This window comes from Pleurodeles waltl, chromosome 3_2 (genome assembly GCF_031143425.1).
Source record: "Pleurodeles waltl isolate 20211129_DDA chromosome 3_2, aPleWal1.hap1.20221129, whole genome shotgun sequence".
Classification (NCBI taxonomy): domain Eukaryota; kingdom Metazoa; phylum Chordata; class Amphibia; order Caudata; family Salamandridae; genus Pleurodeles; species Pleurodeles waltl.
The window spans coordinates 156,121,931-156,143,931 of NC_090441.1; the positions used below are offsets into that span (position 1 = coordinate 156,121,931).

Below are 22,001 nucleotides of genomic sequence, written 5' to 3' on the forward strand. Positions count from 1 at the left end.
CAGGTGTCTCTTTTACACATGTCCACCCTCTCTGCTCTCTGTCTAGACTATCTCTTTGTCACACACTTGTCTCTAATTCTTTCTCGCTTAGCTGGGTCTTACACATTTGCTCCTTTGTCACATCTCTCACTCGAGTTTCCCTCTCTTACCCGGAAGTCTCTTTTTATTTTTTCTGTTATTTCTCACCTGTCTATGTTGTGTTTCCTCTTGCTCTCCTCCAGTCTCTCTTCTGCCCCTGGGCATCCATTCAGCAGCGGCTAGCACTGCATCAAAAACAGTGAAAACAGTACACAAACATAACAGAAGCATGCACAATTAAAACACTCGCATGCATTATATTAAAATTAGAAATAAAATAAATGTACTTACCCAGGCTGCGTGGTCCTCTGTGTCCTTCCCAATCTCTGACCAGCACGAGTGGAAGAGGAAACTTTCCTAAGCAATCCTGGCACTGCCCTCATGCTGTTATCAGCATGAGGGCAGTGCCAGGATTGGATGGAGCGGGCTGGCCAGTCGTTCTTTCATGCCCTTTAGGCCTGTGCTTGGTCTCCACCCAGATGTCCAGGCAGCCAGGTGGAGAGCTTCAAAGTGCGCATGTCAGTTTGGCCGGCGCAAGTCTGCTGGGCAAACTGAAATGCGCACTTTGCAGTGTCTGCCCAGCACTGCTCTAGTCCTCCATGCAGCAGAGGACACGCCTATCATTACTTGGCGTACCTTGTGAAAAAAAAAGGTAATTAAATAATTTCATTGCCATTTGATTGTTCACATCTAGTGCGGCACGCAGTGGGCAGGGTAATGCGCCCCCACCCTCAAGGAGAAACTGTCATTGCATCCATTAACTCTTCCCAGACTCTCTCTTTCACCTGACAATGTTTGAGTTGATATTTGGACTCCTGTCTTGTCGGCTCTCTCAACTAGCAGCACAAAAGTATGTTGCACGTTATTTTCGATTTCACACCTTCACCACGGGCTGCAAAGGCCGCTCACAACAGGGCCCCCACTTCACCAATGGTGGTAACATTTTGTTTAATTGCAGTGTCAGTTTCACTGCTGCTGAATTTAGACCTGTCAGTCAAACATCCAGTCTGCTGAGGACCTTCTGCCTCTCCAGGTGCAGCGGAGTGCATCTATTAACTCTCCAGCTTTGCAATCATTATCCATTGTCTATCCTTCGTACCCTGATGCAGCTTTCTTTTACGTGACGCACAAACAAAAAACATAAATAAAAATGTCACTGTTCAGCTGACCCATCATTTGCCCCCCCCAGGCAACCATAGCTCCCTCCATCTGAACAGCAGTCTCCCTACTCCATCCCCAGGAGATATGGTCCATGGGAGGGAACCCAGACTCCATGTCCTTAAGAGTCTAGCATCACTGTTCAAGTGCAGAGCAGGAGACACTTCCCTCCTACACTGAGATAAGCAAGACACCTTCCCGTGAATCATATCTTGATCTGTTTCTTACTCTAAAGGGTAGGGTGGTGGTGGTGGTGGTGGTGGTATTTAAAGTGGGAAACCAGACTGACTGGCAAAGAATCCGAAGTCAATCAAACTATTTCACTGTCTCCACCCAATATCTTCCGAATCGTGATCCAGTTCCTACAGAAGGAAATGCTTTGTGGCAAGAGCTAACACGGAGCTCCCTTCACTACAGACAAGAAACTTGACAACTGTTTGGTTCCCTCCTCCTGGGCTCCCTCTATTCTAAAACCACTCAGAAGACTGTCCCAGCATCTCCCTTGAAGAAGCCATTTGCGATCGCAAAAATGTTTGATACATCTGGCCCCTTGTCTTTTATATAAAGGTTCTTGTGTTGTGACATCTATCCCTGGTACTCGGAAGCTCTGCGTCTGGAAGCAGATGTCTGCCAGAGGCAAACCCTGCAGCATCCACACAGAAAGGCAGGTGATAGGGCTGAGCCAGAGGGCAAGTGACCACAGAGCACAGCAGCAGGCACCAGCAGACAGGAACAAGGATACTCTTTTTGATTGTGAGTATTTACTGATTTGCAGCACAGTCTCACTTTGCTTGAGTCTCTTTTTTCGGAGCACAGTCTCGTGCCTGGTTAGTAAGCTGTACTTCTTGGAGCAGTTTCACTCATTTGGTAAAAGTCTCCTGCAGCCCTGCCAAGTTTCCCAGGTCCATGTGTGATGTGCTGCTCCACTGTGGGTTTTCCTTTGAATTCTGGTACTTGTAGCATGGAGGTATTTTAGGGGTCATCAGGGGGTCGCACATGCAACCTCTCGATTCTCCCTTTGGCCCTTGGCACAGGCATTGCGACCCCTGGCATAAGAGGTCGTTAAAGCAGAGCCAGGAACAAAGCCTTTTTTAAATGTGCATTTTCTTGGGCAGAGCTAAGCTGCTGCTGCAAAGAGATCAAGAGTGCCGGTTGTAGCAGGACAATCTACAATGAACCTCACACAGAGTTGTTGGAAGCACCTTGCAGCTGAAAGCTATGTGATGGAGACTGAGGAACCAGTCCTGAACATCTGCACATGTCCCACCAAAGTACTTAACGTTAAGGGCGTTCTTTTCTTTCATTGTCTGACACAATTATGGCCCTTTTTTGAACAGCAACTCCAGACATGTTCCCTTTTCTTCTCCTTTTCAAACAGACTTTTACCAATAGTCATGTGTGCCAATGATGCTGTAACCTCTTATCTCTACATCAGATACTTTTAATTTTGTGACATTTTACTTTTTGACTAGCTTGGCTTGGGGATTTTTGCATTCGTTATTTTCCAAAATGTCTTGTTGTTTTGGTCAGTTGCTATACATACACCGGACATACTTCTCTGAGGAAAGACTTCCTGTTCGAGTCAGGTATTACGTATTAGCCAGGTATTCCACACAGAAGCTAATTTACCTAGTAGAAGACAGGTTTCAGAGGTTCGGGGATATTTTAGTCACAGTTCAAGACTGTGCCATCTTTGTCCACATATAATGCAACAGTCTGCCATGTTGTGCTGTCATGGAGCAGTGGCTCCTCTGCTAAGGAGTGTTGTCCCAGACGAAAGGGAAAAATAAACGGATCATAACGTGATGTTATTATCATTTTATTTTTCCTGGAGAGCAGGGTTAGGGCGGGGTGGGGGCTGGGTTGGAGAAGGGCTATGTGCACATAACTGCTCATGATGCTTCGGCTGGCCGTGTTGGGCCGGTCAAACAGTCATGGCAACTTTGCATTTCTCCACCCGGCTGTATTGAAGAGCCAGGAGGAGAAAGTGCACAGGGCTCTACTCCCTATTTGAGCGCCGAAGCAGGTCGCTCAGACCAATCACGACGCTGCCGTTATGCTGCTGACAGCAGCGTCGTGATTGGAGGGGAGTCTGGAAGCCTTGTGCTTCTGGGAGTCTGAGAATGAAGGAGAGACAGAACCATCTCTCCCAATATTAAGGTAAGTTTATTTTTGTTTTTGGTTTTCATTTCAGAAATCAAGTTTTGAATGACAAATGCGAATTTAGGCTTAACACTTTTCAGGTCAAGTTTTATGTGTTTAGCCGGCATGAAATGCTGCTTAAAGATTTACATCTTGGATTCTTAAATTCTTCATACAAAAAGAGACTATAGGACTCAAATTGGGAAGATGAAAGAGATAATTTTGATGAAACACATTTAATGATCCTGTAGCCCAAGGATGCAGCCAAAACATCTTCTGTGAACTACCTCTCCTCAAGACAGTGATTCACATGGTCCATAGAAATCTTCTATCACATGGCTTATACTGGAGGGCTTGGATCTAATGTAGGTCCAGCAGTGCTGGATCTATGCTAGATAGTTTGGGACAGCCACATTAAAAAGTTCACACAATGAATCTAATTCAAACACAACTGCATGTTCAGCTGTTATTCCTGCGAACTCTGACACAAAAGAATTGCCAACATCAACAAGGATCTGAGAGTACAAGATCTGTGAATACAAAACATGGGAGTTCGTTTTGAGAGGTATGCTAGAACCTCATTTTGAGAGGTTTGCGCTAAAAAGGTACAACCATGTATCTGATGCCTGAAAGGCCTGACTTCTTTTGTAGTATATGTCAACAATTTCTGCATAAGTGCAAGTCAAACTCAGTACCGTAATATTTCCAAACAGAAATACACCCTTACTATCAGACCTCAAGGACCTTATGATTGTCTGATAAAAACTGTTTTGTTCAACCCCCTTGCCATTTAAATCATAATATGAGATGCCATTTTTTCAAGGTTACCTCTCAGCTCTGAAATGCACTGTCAAATCTGCTACAGACAAGAAGGTCCTCAAACTATCTATTGATATCTCTTGAAGACTTGTACATGTCAGGTTTATTGTTTCCACATGGTCAAACAATTAAGAAAAGAGTGTTTAGCAAAGCTACAAAACACTCTATCACTTTTTCCTACTGCCAATCCTCCTTAAACTCTAATCACGCTTGACTCCACCCTTTCATTCTGAATCAAGTACTTGCTGTATTGTGTGCATCAATTGTTTTGATGTTACCATAGTGAATATAATTTGCAGAAAGGGGTTCTAGAATGGGGGGGCAGTCTGTGCCAGCTGTTCTGTGCCCTTTCACTCTGTTGGATGCAGTTCATTATCGGTAAATAAAGTTACACTTTCTTTGTACAAGTTGTCAACACTTCCTTTCATCTAGTGTTGAGGGTGTTCTGACAAAGCTTACCCTGTACCATCAGTGTCAAGTCTCAAGCCACTGTGTCCGGTCCTATCAATAGTGTTCCAGTGCCTGATTTGGCGTAGTCCAAGTTGTGCCTAGATACTATTGAAGAAACAAAAACTGAAAGGAGGAATGCTGGCAATTTTTGAGGGTAGCATTCCAACACAACATTTATTTGCTCAACATGTCACCTGAGATTAGATTCAATCATATGTAAATCAGCCTTGATCCTGCTCCAATAGGAATAGTTCAGTCTGAACTGACAAGGAAGGTCCTCTCTGAACCCGAACACAAACAACCCAGGACTGGTTTCGCCTAGTTGGCTTTTTCCAGTGGCACAGTGAGAATGAGACCCAAGTCTTGGCATACTCATTGTCACTTACAGCACTAGATCAAACACACCAAAAGCGATGGAAGAAATATTTGCAAATAGTGTACCAAGTGCCAATTGCCTGAGGTAGCATTCTAAATAACCGCTTTTACCTCACCGCTGAGGCCTAACAAGGCCGAAACCAGTCTGGAGTTGCTTGTGGTCACTTCTGTAAGGGCCCTCACCTGGCAGTTTCATATGGACTATTCCCATGAGGAGCATGGAAGTTTGTGATTTGCAATAGGTAGGCCTTTGTTTAGTGTGACACTGTGGGTGTAAAAAGATAGGTTGGAATAGTACCAAGTGATTGCCAATGGTTAAACTATTTTCAAACATTCCTCCCATCACCTTTTGTGTGATTGTTCTAAATATTATTGGTTCACTCAGGATGATGAAAGAAATCACTAGATTTGGAATTGTAGTTGTGGATTACCATTGGTGTTGGTTCTAGGTCAAATTTGTTATCTGTGCTGACAGCAACAATATCAGGAAATTCTGGGTTTATTTGTTTGTTAAGGAGGTAATATCAAATGAGATAGTAACAGACAATGGTTCTCAGTTCACATTTGTCACATTTGTGGGACTTCTAACTGAGCTGGGCATCTATCATGTAGCCAAATTGATGTATCATCCTCAAAGTAATGGTTTAGTGGAAAGGATGAATCGAGTGATTAAACTGAATATTCCACTGTCTCTCACCACTGAACTGAACTGCTCCGTAGAGTTTCAGAACATGTTGTGGAGTAGTCGCACCACGCCTAACACTGGTGTGTTGCATTTTGCCCATTTAAGAGAAAGAGATCCTTAATAATTTGTGGATGGGCAATCAGGAGGTGCCAGGTGTGAGAGTACATGAGGTGAGTGGAAGGAGGACAGCTGAGTCAAAGTATGCTGATTCTGCTGGTCACCTTATGCTGATTCTACTGGTCACATCTTAGTGTGTTTGTTGGTGATATAGTAAGAATGAAAATACCAGATGTTCAGTCAAAAGCTCACAGAAGGTTCATGGCTCCTAAGGGAGTTGTAGATGTGAAAACTAGTAGTGAAATTGGAGGATGACAAAGGTGGAACAAAAAGGATTTTTGTGTATCCAGTGATGGTTGGTTGTTGGTAAAACCCTGGGTGTTGATTTTGCTTGTTTATATATATCTTTTTCTGCTTGATTTTTATGGGTATATCCAAAACGTATTTAATTTGCTGTACCATAATTACGGGCAGCTATGGCAAAATGCATCTTGTACTCCTAAAATTACCTAAATGGTTTGTTCAAGTAAAATTTCAACTTGAAATGTAATTTCAAGTTGATATCTGAACTCTCATGTTCAAAACACTGCTGTCCATGTTCTGAAACGCTGGTTGGCTGCCCATGATAAAGAGACGGCTGCTCTTGTTCAAAACACTGCAGCTTGCATTTGTATTTGTAGTTTGTGTTCAAGAGTTGTCCGTTCTGGTAAAAAATCTACCTGAAATGTCGCTTGTGCTAAAAAATTACACAAACTGTACATCTCGCATTAAATTTCTCCCTGAAATTACACAATGTGGCATAATGGCATAACCTCAGTAATTTTGCAAAAACATTGTCATGCAAAATTATCAAAATTCTGCCAATTATGCAAGTAAAATTTCACCCGGCCTAGTTTTTTTTTCTCATTTTTCTTCCTATTGTAAGAGGGGGAAAAGTGTTGGGTCCTCCGTCTCCTCTCATCATGCCTGAATCTAGCCAATCTGATTAATGTCAACCTGCCACATGCCTCCTCTTGATTTGAATCAACCCAGTTCTCGTGCCAGTCTGAATCCATTCCTTCTTTATATCACAGTGGAGTCCACTGTATCTTTCCATCATGCCTCAATCTAACCTGTCCTCCTATTTGCCTGTCTAAATCCACCCTATCATCTTATTTTCAGTTCGTGACACGGGTAACTTACCAATTCCAGATGTTATCTTTTTATTGTGGTGCTAGTAGCCATGATAATATAATTGGATAAACCGGGCTACAAGTACCAGAATGTAAATGAGGAGCTTGAGTGGGTAAACTATTCATGAATGGAACAAGAAAATAAAAAGCTCATGTCTCAATCCACCCTTTTCTGCTAGGATGATATTCCTTTCCTTATATGTCATAATCAATGCATTCTTTATGCATGTCTGATACAATCACATGCTTCCGGCATATCTCACTGCACCTCTTCTTTTTATTTTATTTTATCAGAACCCATCCTGTCCACCCACCATGCCTGAATACACCCCATCTTCTTGTTATTCATCAGTGTAACTCATCCTCCCACCCTTCCTGAATCCATTCCATTCTCTGTGCCTCAACCTTCTCCATCCTTCCATTCAGCCTGAATATAACCAATCCTGTCAGCATGCCAAGATGAGGCTACCCCAGATGATAGAGGGCACCGCCCTATCTTCTTCTCACATTTTAATCTTTGTTACCTACTTGTGCCTTAATCTGCTGTATTCCACCACCACTGAAAAAGTGGCTCTGAAACTTAAACGCTGCTGTGATCTGCAGGACCTGAGTTTGAATCGCAAAAAGCCAACTCAGCCTTCCATGCTTCTGGAGTCTGTAATTGAGTACTGTATTAGTAACCCCTAGTACTTATAGAAACAACATTATCATATGATTTTATCATATGTAAATCCCTGTCGTTCTGTCGTGCCATAATCATTCCTATTTCCCTAGAAAACACTTTTCTTTTCCATCTTTTCCATAGTTGTCTTGACACAAGTTAATCTCATGTCTTACTTTCAATCTTTAAGATTGTCCTAAATGTGTTTCCAGATTTTATTAATCTTGTAAAGAACACAAGCCACAGATACACTGGGTGGTTAGACATCATGTTTATTGCCTTCAGTGGTGCATTTTGATACATATCATAAGTACACTGAGTATGTGTCGACGCACTAGCATCTGTAGTACCTACATTAGCTTGCCTCATATAAGTACCACATATGTTTGGTTTGGACTGTATGAATCCTGCAGCCATTGTAATGCCACCCTATAGAGGTGAAGCGGGCCATGATGTGACATGTTACATTGCTGCTCAGAGACTACCAGTGCCATGCTTCAGGGATGGAGTATTGTTGCTTCACAGCATTCCTTCAATTACAAATTCTCATTGATTCTGTATTGGTAACAAGACGCGTATTCACAGAAACCATTTGAATCAGGCACTACCGTGCTGACCAAGGTTCAGAAAGCTATTGTTCCGCGGCACATCCCACAGCAATGATTTGGGATATGGGTTGCTTCAAGCAGCTCTGGGACCTCTGAACGACATCTTGCACATTGCATTACAAAGGTCGAAGGACATTGGATCACATCATCCCCACGCTGAAGCAACTTCACAGGTTTCCTCTCCAGGCCCAGGTGCCCCTCAAGGCTAGCTGCATCACCCACAAGGCCACCAGTACCACCTCCCTGACCTACCTGGCCAGGAATGAATCCCCTCCAGTGGCCAGTGCGAGATGAGAAGCCATCCTGGAGGCGAACACGTGCAAGAAGGAATCCACTAGAAAGCGGGTCTCTTCCATCTATCGCCTCAGGATATGGAACAGTAATGCAATTCAGAAAGAAACCCAACACTCCCCTCCTCAAGGAATGCTAGGTCCTCACATGACGAGGATGCTCCTGTTACCTGCCTCTCGGTAAACAACCTGGACCGAACCCTTGGATTGGTGCTTGTGCAGAACTCTGGTTCTTCCTAGCTAGGTTTGTGCTTTATCAATACCCACTCATACACATACAAAAATGCACACATACACAAGCATTGGCTAGGAAAACATTTGTGCATTAGGGTAAATACAAGTAAGTAAATATGCTTCTGAAGACACTTTTTAGTTCCACAAGTAATATAGGGAAATGTATTGACAAGTGGCCCATTGCATGTGTGAGCCAATCAGCTAGTTCAGACCTTGTAGCCACAGAACATCACATTCTGGGAATCGTAGTCTAGCCTTTACTACTATAAGCATTGAGTATAATCCCAGCAGCTCAAAAGATGCTGTATAACGGAACAGGTCTGTCTGAAGGGTGTCACGCATGAAATGGGTCCTCCTGCAGCTTCATGGGTGTTCATGTGTGTCTGCAAGTGAGTTGTCCGTGTCTGTAAGTGTGTTCCTTTGTGTTTGCTGTGCACTTGGTCATTGGTGCAAACAAGTAGCTTCCAACCCTTGTAAACAAACCACCCAACTGTATAAGAAGGGCTTAAGAGTGACCTTATTTTTCGTCCAAACTAAGAGACGTGATTGGCTTATCCAGCCACCCATATTTGTTATTATATTCTGGTAAATGGGATTCACAGCCCTGCTTTTAGAATAGAAAGCTGCAGCTGTGCATTTATAAAAGGAAAAACACTGCACATTCAAAATGCAAATAAAAAAACACTAGTTCAGTGGTTCACAACTAGAGACCTCCCTGTCATCACCCTTTGCTTATATGCTATATTTTCAGCCGTGGCACCTGTTGTACACACCCTGTGCTACATTCTGTGCACATAGCTCTGTGCCCCTCACCCTACATTGCCCAGTGCTCCCTGGATGCACAACACGCAGTGCTCACCTCATGCAAAGCAACCAGTGCTGCCACGATGCACAACCCCCACTTGTATCAAACGGGGTATCAGCCAGGGCGCCCATAAAGCACATCAGATGGGGCTTCAGGAGGTGCATTGCCCTATGGTACCTTAAGGTGCATCCCAGGTACTCTTCCTCATGGCTGCCTCCCCTTTGTCCCTTTGTATCCATCCTGCCCCCCTCCCCCCATGCACCTCATTACTTGGTGCATCGGCTGCACGGGTTATGTGCACTGCTGACGAACATCGCCCTATGCATAGGGCTGTAATAGGTAGTATAGGACTGCTGTTTGTGCACAGTAACCTTTCAGTATTTGTTGGTGTGTGTGCGTGGGTGCCTGTAGGTCTGCTATTGTTGAAGCTGTGTGTCTCCAGACTTGTTGGTGCATGTGTGCACTTTACAAAAGCCAGACTCGTTGGCTTTGTCAATGCTTCTTAGAAAAGTGTCTCAAGTACACAATAAGCAAATGTATTTGAGGGATGTTTTGTCAAACAACACAAACAAATGGACGTGGGCATGGCCTTATCACCAAGTCCAGAGGCTTTCAGGCTTCTTCAAGCTGAAAACAATCAGCTTCTCCTGTCCTAGGATCCAGATGAACAAATGGCATGATTACTGGTCCTGAACATGTCATCTGAGACCCTCAATAAAGCGAGGACCACACCTCACCTTTTTTTGGGAACTTGTAAGATGGTCTGCACTGGGGATTGACATGGTACCTACAGTGCCCAGAAAGCGCAGTTCATTGGTAACCGGTCATACTCAGGGGCTCCTTATTCAGCCCCACAATGCCAAAAGGTGCCGTACAGGGGTCTGGACATCTTGATATGTTTTCATGAAGATTAGCACCGTTCGTCCCCAAGTGACTCATCTGCAGCCTGCAGGTTCCGGGGACGGTCCATGGTGCGGTTGACCGTGTGGTCCCGGAGGAGAACCTTCCTCTGCAATTCTGAATAGAAATCAACGCTATCTGACACCGAGCGGATGGGCTGATCCCGAAAGAATCCCATCTCTGTGGACTCCGGGAAGCCCTCTGGATCAGGAGGGGTCTGATCATAGGCCTTCTGGTTGCGTCTGAACTCCAGCACAGTCTTGGTGTAGGTGTTGAGGGTGGTGACGGCGGAGGCCATGCAGCAGGTGAAGGATGCCCAGGCAGTGCTGGAAAAAGGGCATATTGGCAACATGAGTAATGGCAAAACTATGCAAGCATTACACTGGACTTGTATGTACAAACCACAACATGTAACTAGTGCAAACATGCTACTCTACCACACATGTGTCCAGATCACAACTCCTTGGTACATAATGCAGTTTTAACGTGCGCACTGTCACAATCAACATATTGCAGTCTATCTTCATTGCTGCATTCATTCATAGCATTCCAACATACACAATATAGCTGAATTTTACTAACAGTTGTTAACCACAGAACCACATTAGTATTTACTTGAGTGTCCTGCAGAAGGCATCCCATGTATCAGAGTGAAAAGGTTGAAACGTAGGTTGACAGACAGTTTGTCAAATAATGCCTCACCTTATGCTTTCTTTATGGACTAGCTGCAGTCCAGCTGCACTTCCACTGCCTAGTCACGTTTTTACGCTTGAGGTAAGGCATTGGCAAATTTGCACACCCACCCTGTAGGTTCACATTCCAGGAACGACCTCCACCTCCAGGCCTCACACGCGCTACTGGAGCACAGGAAAGGACTCAAGGCCTGGCTGCTAGTCTGAGCCTCTGAGCAAGATCTTCAGCGCCTGGATACCCTCATGGGTGATTAGCCATGCTCTATAAGTCAGGACTGACTGAGTGAAACATGCCCTAATGCCTGACAGGCATGCAGTTGACCGGTTTGAGTGGCCTCTATATTCAAGCAATGGGCTTTTCCTTTCACATTTTCAGGCTCTAATGCTGAAGGCTGCCTGCACCCCGTATATCTGTTCTGTCACAATCACACAGCCTATCGCTGGCGTACAGGCCACAGGAAAGACATTCACAGTTTTTCACCTTTCCTCATTAGACTTCATTCTAGAGACTCAATGAACTCCTATTTCTAGCATCAGCCTCCTACAATAAAGTGATGCTGAAGTGGAGGAGGACTGCTGTTTGCAAATCAAAGGCACATTCAGTTTCACAGAAACTTAAGGCCTGATTTAGAATTTGGCGAACACAATGGTGACAAAAATCCCATTTGCCGAAATATAAATCCCATTATTTCCTATGGGATTTGTATTTTGTCAGGTGGGATATCCATCACCGTTGTAGTGGAGTAACCCATCTGTTGAAATCTAAATAAGTCTGCAGATTGGGTAACTGGAAATAGCAAATTATAAATTGAGCTATCTTGCCCAAAGACTCCAGACGCTTGCCTATTGAGATGGGAAGCAGGTAGAATATCATTGTCTAGTCTTCTACTTAGGCCTTTAAAGGCGGGAAGCAAGAGTGGAAAAGCACTTCAGAAAAGGGATTAAACTTAATAAGTTTTAATCAGCAGGGTTAAAGGTGTAGACACACCTCTATTAAGTAAGCACCATGAGAAGGGCTCTCTCACAAATTATAGGTGCAAGACGCAGGCGAGGGAGATGGACTTAACTAACTGTTGTTGCTCGAAGCAGGGTTGTAGCAGTAACAGAGCATTCACCCAATAAGGGTAGATTTTTTTTTATATTAAACACAGAGTAGGAAAAAGTCATGCCTTGGAAACTGGGAGCAGAAAGCCTCCACCTGTGATTATTATCGCTCTACCACTCCACAGAGGTCAGTGCACTTCACTGAAGTAATACAGCGGAATAGCCCCCATAAAAGGCTACCCTGGTCATTAAAGGCCCTTTATCTAATGTGGAACCACTAAGATGCATGCAACTGTTGTAAAAGCAGCAATTTGTGGCTTCTATTGTACCCCTCATAAAAGCCCAGCCTTATTCATGTGATTATTTTACTGTCATTTGTTTTGTTTTTCCTTATTTCTTACATTAGTAAGGAGTCTTCTTTTGTATGCCTGGTTGTTGATTTATTTTTTCTTTTCTTTCTTCATTTATTTGTTTGTATTCAATACATATCCTTATGAATAGATTCTATTTTCATTAGGTTTTGAGTTGATCCTACAAATAACATATTTCATAATTTTCTTGTTCACACCTTATTGTTGTTTGCAATACACCTAAGCTCACCAGGGGTTGTTGAGTTGCCTTTCTCTATTCTTATTGCAGTAGAGTAGCGAGCAATACGTACTAGAAAGCCCAGCCGTAGTCCCAGGAGTGCGGCCTCCAGTCTTCGGGTCCAAGGCTGACCGTGGCCTGGAAGACTTGCGTGTACATCATGTGAGCCACCATCCCAAGAAGGCCTGAGGACACAAACGAGGAACATCGTTCAATGAAGCAACTTGTGTTTCCTATTTCTATAAATATTTTACTGATGGCCTCCCCACTTTTAATTAACTCTATCGTTTATTCAAGATTATTTGGCTCTGGGCCATGATTTAGATATTGGTGGATGGGTTACTCCCTCACAACGGTGACGGATATCCTGTCTGCTGAAATCTAAATCCCATTATGGTTTATCGGATTTATATTTCAGCGGACGGGATATCTGTCACCATGGTGACGGAGTGACTCATCAGCCAGTATCGAAATCAGACCCTTAGAGTTTGAACTACTTGGCTGTTTTTGTCGAACCTCCAAAAAAATAAAGGTTAGCAGCCCTGTGTACAAACCTTTAGTCCCACAAATATTTTTGTCTGAGTAAGTCTACTCCAGATGGGGAAGAGTGGTATCTCCTGAGCAGGAATACCTGGCATTCTTCCTGAGAAATTGTTATAGATATACTTTGGTCAGGTTTAAGACAAAATTGGTTTCCTATGTGAGGCAGGCAGGGAAAACCCATAAACAGATAAACGATGCAGGGCAGGGGTTTTTATCCGTGGAAAAAAGCATGTTCCTATGGAGAAGCAAAATGTGGAGAGATAGCAAGTGCATGTGTGTTGTCAAAATAAAATGAAATTGATAAACAAGGATTTTAGGAAGACTTTGGGAAAACTGCATTGGTCACAAAATCTCAGGAGTGCTCCTAGAAACGTTTGTGGATTCCAGAACAGTTGGAAATTTAGTGCAAACAAAGGAGGAAACCGCTGACACTAGGGGGCCATACTTGCACGATGGTTGCACACATAGAAGGAGCAAAAAGCCTCTCAAAATTGTTTTTTTTGCAGAAAGGTGCCCGTTCTTGCATAAAAACAATCCTGCATGCAACACCTGCACCCTTGCACCATGGCGCAAGGCTGCCAAAAGGGCACCAGCGGAGGGAGAAACGACAAGAATGTGCTTTATTGCATAAATACGGAGCATCCCTGCCCTTTCCCTGTGCCGCAAGGTGCCTTGTTGCGCTGCCCTGTGCCACAAAACTCATGAATATGCCCCTAGATTTCTTTGTGTGATCCGGCCCAGAAAGAGGCAGCTGCAATGACGGTGGTGTAGCACCGAGAGGGCAGGAGTAAGGATGTACACGGCTCAGGAGGAGCAGACATTTCCCTGTATCGAGTTTATTTGCTAGGGTAGGACACTGTTATATAAATAATGTATTAAAATCTAAGTACACTTCACGCCACTACAGTTATAATTATAGTTTCATAAATCAGTAATAGAAGTTTGCACCTAGCAGACGTCAGACAGATGAGCTATTATCTGATGATTCTAATATCAATAAACAAAATACTCTCAATATTTAAACATCACTCTGGAATGGTTCTCAATAACAAAATAATGGTGGGTGGTTACCGCATGAGAACCCTAATCTAGGCATCACTGAGATAAGAAGGCTGGACCACGTACAATTTATTAAAGTATATTGTTTTACTTTATCTCCAAATCAGAATGATCAACAAATATGCATATAACCTGCACTGACATTCATTATCTGTCAATTTTCATGAGAATGTACTATGGGTAACCTGAAAACCTGACTAAGGTTCACTACTAAGTGGCTGAGAGTACCAGCCCCAGTGTGTATCAAAGGGAACACGTCAGAGAACTGGCCCATGGCTCAGCAATAACCTCAACCTTTATACAGTCAATTGTAAAGTGTGGCATCCTATGAAAACGAGTTATAAAGTGATCCAATGCCGGATTCTTTCGATAGCTTGATGATCCAGTACTGAAGCATCTTGTATCACCCAGTCATCTCTACTAGAGTTACAGCAGTGGAAATAAGTGAGTTTTCTTCAGTTGAATGGAAATGAGATAGAGGTGCCACAGACTGGAGACAGTATAGTGTGCTCCCTGGACCAGAGGCACTATGCCCTGCCCTAGGGCGACTGGGACACATAAGTTGTTATAGGAACTATGCTAAAAATATGAAATCAGTAGAGAAACTAGTAAAGCTTTGGAACAAACTACCACAGGGTGCATTGTTCTGATGAGAATTACTGTACAGCTCAGTTGTTGCACATGTTCCTAAACATTCAGATCCCAGTGAACCACAAGATTTGTGATCAGCTGAGGACACTTGTGGTCAAACTAGCTCGAGACGCAACCTAGTGTAGGTTGGCACACCGTACAATTATCATACAAGGCGGGCGGCTTTGCAGCACCCAATGTTTAGGTATACTGCTTGATCTCACTGGCACAATATGCACACTGCTGCTATCACAATATTAAAGATGCCCCACATTATCAAATAGAACGAAGCTTAGCCAGCCCATTCACTCTGCAAACAAACAGTAAGAAGAAATTCAGAAACATGGAAAAGAAAGTGAAACAGAAGAAAACAGCAATGGACAAACACAAGAACCCAAAGCTATTAAACAGCTGCACCACAGACAAATGTTTAAAATGAGAGACATATATGAAGATAAGAAATACATTATCTTACCAACCTGTAAAATCAAAGCATCACTGCACTTCTGAATATATTACAATACCATAGACTCCACAATGTCATTTAAGAGATATTCCCTAAGTCCCCAAATGAGCCAGAAGAGTGGAAACAGCTTTCCATGGTATCTCCAACCCCATACAAACTAAACTGATTGCAAATCTGTATAATATCCTGCTGATTGACATACATATGGATAACAGCAATGCAAGAGATAAATGGGCAACAGATACACAACAAATCATTCCAGTCCCTCAGTGGAGCAAAGATACTTCTCACAAGTGGAGGCGTTCATTATAAGTTCATTCAAAGATGCTGCACACCTGCCAGTTTGCTAAGGCTTGGCCTCGAATCATCAGATTCACAATGTAGGCGTTGTTGCTGATTTCATACACCTTGCATGGGGATACCCACCTTTCAGAGAATATTAGTCAAATATGTACACTGAAAGATACCTCGTTGGAAATGTCTACACTAATTGCACTTTTAGGCTACGTTAAATACAATCCTAAATCGGATAGGAAATGCACTGTGATAGCACTTTTATTGACAAAGCATAGGGTCCCCGTAACCCTCGGGAAGAGGCACATCACCTAAAAGAATAAGGTAGAAGTATTTGCAACTCTCCTACTGAGTACATCAAGACCCAAAAATATCTGGAACCCGGTGAAACAGTACCTCGAGACACATGAAAACAAGAGATACATCATCTTACTACCAGGAGCAGATCTCTGAGGACACCTGACTAATGGGACCATGTCAGTTACACGGAAGAGTGGCTTGAGAAAATGGAGATAACTCTGAGAAAATAGTTTTTATTGTTTTATATGCTATGAGGTAGTTGCTTCCTACAAGAAAGAGTTATGTGATTAATAAAGGATGAAAAAATAGAAATAGGTTGTGGTAATGTTTACCATTATGTTGTACCGCTTTTAGGCATGCGTGCCCAAATAACGAAAAAACTCAATAATGAAGTATTAAAAAATACTAGCAGTCCATCAGGATGCAGATCTCAGGTTTTGCACCCATATTTACCAGCTTTGGATCCTACAGCAATGTTTTCTTACCTGCCTGTGCACAGCATTTAATCTGGTCCACCTGCTATTACTTTGGTAAAAATCCACCTCTTGGCCTGCTGAGACACCAGATTTCTGAGATTTTCGGCCAGATTTATGAAGTCGTAGTGCCACAGAGCGCCACTTTTTGTGACGCTCCGGTAGTGCTGTGCAGTGTGATACACTTACAAAGCGGCGCTAAGCTACTTTTTGTGGCGTAACGTCACCTTGTAAATATGGGTCCCTCCAATGCAGTTTTCTGCATCAGAGGGGCGTGCAGCGGGTGTTGCTGTGGGTGTTTCACCGCTACACCCATTGCTTTTACTGCTGCCCCAAATTTACAAGAAGGCGTAAATCTGAGGCAGCACCAAAAACTAACGCCACCCCACGGAGTGGCGTTAGCATGGCGCAACGAGGAGAAATACTTTTATTTCTCCTTGTTTTTGCTTTTTCCATGGTTGCTGCGTTCTGCAGCACAAATTGAAAGAGCAAACGGCCATGAATTATTGTTTATGTGTAGGAAGGTGTCCCTTCCTGCACAAATATAATCCTGCCTGCAATGCAGACATCCTTTTCCCAGGGACACAAGGCTGCCTGCATTGGCGCTACGTTGCGCTGAGTGTGCCAGCACAGTGAAAGAGCAGGAATGAGCCATATCATGATAGAGATGGCATAGTCCTGTTCTCTCTATTGGACGCAGCACAGCATAGCAAGTTTTCTTGCTGCATTTTGCTGCATCAAATGACGATAAATCTGCCCCCAGGTCTCTTACCTGCCCTCTTTCACCATCATATTCCTCCCCATCTTCCTCGCTCTTTTAATGAGGAACTCTTAAATGTTTGTAGGCTTCCAAATCAGGACGGGTCTGGCTATTCGGGCACCTTGCAATGTCCTGGGTGGCTGCTGGCTAAGAGGCTGCCTTTAGAGTAGGATGGATGGCTGTGAGTTAACCATGTCCCCAAGGCCCACTCTAGTCCTGATGAAGCAGAAAATGAAGGTTTTACATTTATTAACACGTAAACGTAGTGTGAAATAATCATGTGTGACTTTAACCGAACTAATAAAGATTGTACGGGGACAAAATGTGCCCTCAGAGTAGTTTGCCAACATTTATAAGCGTGCTTTATATAACGTGGTGTATTAGAATTGCACTAATCCGACATAATCGTAAACGTGTGCTATGATTTGCTTGTTTGAAATGTTTTAGCTTAGCATTACTTTAGTGCAGGCTTCGGCCTAGTGGCCTGGTCTCACGGTTTTAGATGCTCGTATTTTTCCAATGTGCTATTAAACGTGTATTTTTGCTTGAAGCTGTACTTTTCCACTGAGATCGTTCACATGCTTATCTTAAGGTTTCGTGCCAGCCTGGCATATTTTCTCTTTACTCCAAGGTCGATCTGCAGGTGCGGACAATGGAAGCTCTGAAAGTGAGTTAATTGGTATAAAATGTTGCAACTTGCGTACCCATCTCCAAGGATAATGTATGCTTAAGTAAAAGCTTGAGAACTGTCGTTTTTGATTGGACAATTTGAAGCTAACCTATGAACCCTCCAATGGAAGACCCTACTGGATTTGAACTGTTGTCTATAAAAACCAGGTGCACGAGAAGAAAGTAGCCATTACCAGCTCGATACCCGCCATTTTGTAGACTTCGTAGCTATTATGGCCCACTTTGCTGCGACGCCATTTTGAAAGAGACTTTGATGCTTTCTCTAATCGAGAGAAAGAGACTTTAAATGATTCTTGCCCTAGAGACTTTAACTTTGATTTGTCCCTTTGCATGAAGTAGTAGTTTTACTTGCCGCCGTGAGGCAATTGCCCCGTCCACCCCTGCCCCTTTGCCCCGTCCCATGCTGATCGAAACGGTACCCATGCTGATCGAAGAACGGTACCTGTGAGACGAAGATTTCCTTGCATGCTGATCGTAATTGGTAAATATGAAAGGAAATTGTAAAATTGCATTGTGTTTCCTTTAGGTAACCAACTGCTGATTTTGTAAAGAGCCCTAGTTAGGAGTTTTCTAAATTAATGTTGTTAAATTGTTTTTGCATGAAGCCCCACATGCCGATGCTAATTTGAGGTTAGACGAAGATTCCATATGTCGCATGATGCAATTTGAGATCTTGTTATGCTGACTAAATGTATGCGATTAGTTCATTACAGATTATCGTATTAGTGATTTGCATTGCTATTATCGAATGCCTTGTGATTCAAATGCTACATAGATTGCACCTGTTTCGCCGCTATGGACAGCTATTAATGTTCATTTACGGTTATCATTTGGTGTTGAGACACATCTATATTGTGCTAGCTTTGTTAATATAGGGAAATAAAATTCACTAAATTTGAATAAACTGGTGTGGTTATTCCTGGCTGAAAGGTCAGGGTTCGCCGAAATGTATTCCGGATTAATTGTTAAGTGTTATGTCGATCAAGGTATTGCTTATGTCCGTTATTGATTACTGATTTGATTAAAATTAGACGATATAGAGTACGGAGAGTCCCACTTAGTCAAAAGATTCATCGGCCTAAAGAGCGTCCGGATACAGGTAAATTATTAGTACGGACCGCTCTATCAGTAGATGGTAGCAGAGGACGGTTTCGTCTTTTGGGACCCTGTACTCTTAAAGTACATGGTGTTGAATTAACGGTTACGCATTTTGAGACCCCACTTGAGAAGTTGAATTAGATTTTTCTTGGATAAAATAGATTGACAGAATGATGATGGGCTAGGTCCACCGCGACTTTCCCGGGATCTCGGAGCTTGCGAATGGAGAGAATGGAGGTGTGGAATCAGCGTTGGCGGTACTAGTGATGGTATGAGTGAAGTTAGGGTTTTGCGCTTGCACAGCTTATTGCCGCAGGGTGTGTGAAAAGGTTGCGAGGGTTTTTCTTTTTAGAGGATAGCGGAGGTGCGACTCCGAGTGTAGAAGTAGAGAAGTCGTCGAACTTCATAGAAATAGCGGAGGTGCGACTCCGAGGGTGAGAGTAGGGAAGTCGTCGAACTTCATGTGCGTGTGGCGCTTTGTGCATAAAAAGGTCCACGTGGTTGTTGTTTTTGAGACGGGCCCTGCGAGGTCAAGAGACTCCGGAGTATGTTGATCTATGTTGTGGTCTGGGCGGTTTAGTAGGTTGATCGGGCGTGGTCAACGAGTCGGTACGTGTGTAAGGGAGTGAAAGAAACTTCGACTTCGGGCTTTGACAAGGTTCTAAGTGCACTAGAACAGATCATTGACAAGTTGAGAGTAGGTCTGCGGGTCAGATTTGCTTGAGAACGTGGGGACCGAGAAAGATGGAATAACTGCCGAGGCTAGTGAAAAATCCCTAACGTCCTGAAGCGATTGTGGTACCCCTCCTGTATTAAACCGACAGATCTGTTTTATATTTTTGGTAGCTCGCGATACACGCAAGAAGTTGTTACGAGAGGAGGTGAGTGAAGGAAGACTAGCTGCGAGGCTTTGTCAGCCGCAGTGGGTGTGAGTGTGACGTCACTAGGAGCCGCGCTGGGATAGGTTGGTTGCAGAGAAGGGTCGCGCACGGATTGGACGCAGTCCGTGGGACTCGATTGGAAGGGGAAAGGCAAGTGAAGAGTATTCCGGGAATTAAAGTCACCTATTGATTACAAACTTTGTGAAATAAAAGACGAGAAAATGAAATTCTTTAAAGCATTTAGGAGTGCGATGAAGGGGGAGTCCTACATTAAAGCGAGCGTAGGAGAGGAGACGCCGCCCGAAGGCACACCAGCTTACATTGTAATGGAAGAGAAGGGGGTAGCTCCGTGTCTTTGGCTAAAGCAATGGCACAAACTGACAGAGAAACATGGGAGCGTAGCGTTCCCGATACATGGGACATTCAATATAAGGATCTTAGAGAATTTGAGATTCACGATGTACGACATGAAGGTGCCTCCAAGGCCAGCCCAGTTTGAGGCTCTAGCAATTTGGGAACTAATGGCCAGACAGCAACAGCAGAAGAAGTTTGAGACCAGGATGAGAAAGGTAGAAAAGACACTAGCGGATGCTAGGTGGGATAATGCACAGAAGGTGTGGAGGTCAGATGTATTGCAGGGGATAAAATTGTTTCCCGCAATTACTAAGGAAGAAGAGGAGACAGGTAAGAAAGCTACCTGTAAGACGGACAGGAAGTGTTCCAAGGATAGAGAGGACGAGGAAAAGTTGAGAAGAGAAGAGGAGTTAGAGGATGAGAAGTTAATAATGCAATTGCTGAACGACCGTCCACCACCTTATGCGGAGAATGGACAAGGTCCAAGTACCAGTTCTGCCCCTCCGGCACCGGTGCAGAACGGTGAAACCCAGAGTTCAGGAGCGTCATCGGGATATAAGGACCCGAGTTTATTGTTCACCCAGCAGATACCGCAGGTTAGGAGAATATATCCAGATGTGCCCATGCTGAAACCAGCAGAAAATTATCAGCCGCAGATGCCAGGGTACTACAGCAGTGACAACAGTGGAGGAATGATTCTAGAACAAACTGTAAGGGGAGGACAGAATGGTCACAACCAGACATTGACACAAGCTGAATCAACCCAGTTTTTGATGCCCCAAAAGCAGATGCAGGGGGGAACAGCACATGCTCAGATGACGGGGAGTCAGATGGGCATGCCGACAATGATGACCCATGGTGTGGGAATGAACATGCCTCAGAACATGGGAAATGGACAAAACCCAGATGCGATATCGCTACCCATTACTGTAGGTCCACCGGTACCTTTGTATAGTCAGCCTAACTTAGGTAAGAGCAGTCAGGGATCAATGCTGCAGAACGGGACAGAAAGAAGGTGCATAGAAAACACTCCAGGGATAACTCCGATAACGGCTCAGCCAAATGGACCCGGATCCCTGATGGAGTTTAGTCCCATATGTGCTCAGTCAACGCTGGTGAGGTCAAGCCCCCCACTGATAATACCTCTAACATCGAACACTGAAAAGTTGCCGCAACCATCGATGGCAGTCGATGTGAACGCTACACTTATGGGATTGAATGCGCAACAGCTGACACAGTGGTTCAACAGTCTGAATTCCACACAAAGCTCAGCCAGTGGGAAGGGAGAAGATTATATGAACAGGATGAGGCTGAACATGGAAGCACAAGAATTGGTGGAAGGGACTATGGGTGTGAATAGATTAGAGTCCTACTCGGAAGAGGAGCTGAGGTATCTATGTCCAAAGATTACGAAGGAAGTGAACAAGGTACATAAAAGCTTGCAGGAAATAGCTGACAAAAACGGGGTTGACATAGACAAGACAAAACATTTGAGCAGGAGCTACAGGTTGGATTTTGGGGCCACAGATTTTGAACACATGAGGTCAGCAGGCATGAAGGCACACCTTAGAGAATTGCTGCAGAGTGCACAAGTATGGAGGTGCTTAGACAAGTGGGAAAGCAGGTGGGTAAAGAGAAAGGAAAAGAGGAGGGACAGCGCTACAGAGCACAATGAGAAAAGACCACAAAGCAGCA

General features: G+C 43.8%; 1 protein-coding gene across 2 annotated transcripts in view; it reads right to left on the reverse strand.

Moving 5' to 3' along the window:
- Positions 1-7,848: 7,848 nt before the first annotated feature.
- Positions 7,849-22,001, reverse strand: part of LOC138286614 (germ cell-specific gene 1-like protein) — a 136,005-nt gene continuing 121,852 nt past the window's right edge. The window contains exons 6-7 of one of the 2 annotated variants that reach the window (XM_069227043.1): positions 12,832-12,943; positions 7,849-10,760 (exon numbers count right to left, since the gene is read on the reverse strand). In XM_069227043.1, the coding sequence (XP_069083144.1) occupies positions 10,445-10,760; positions 12,832-12,943 (428 nt within the window). In that variant the 3' untranslated portion in view covers positions 7,849-10,444. The remainder of the gene's footprint in view (positions 10,761-12,831; positions 12,944-22,001) is intronic. The other variant, XM_069227044.1, reaches the window with a different exon arrangement.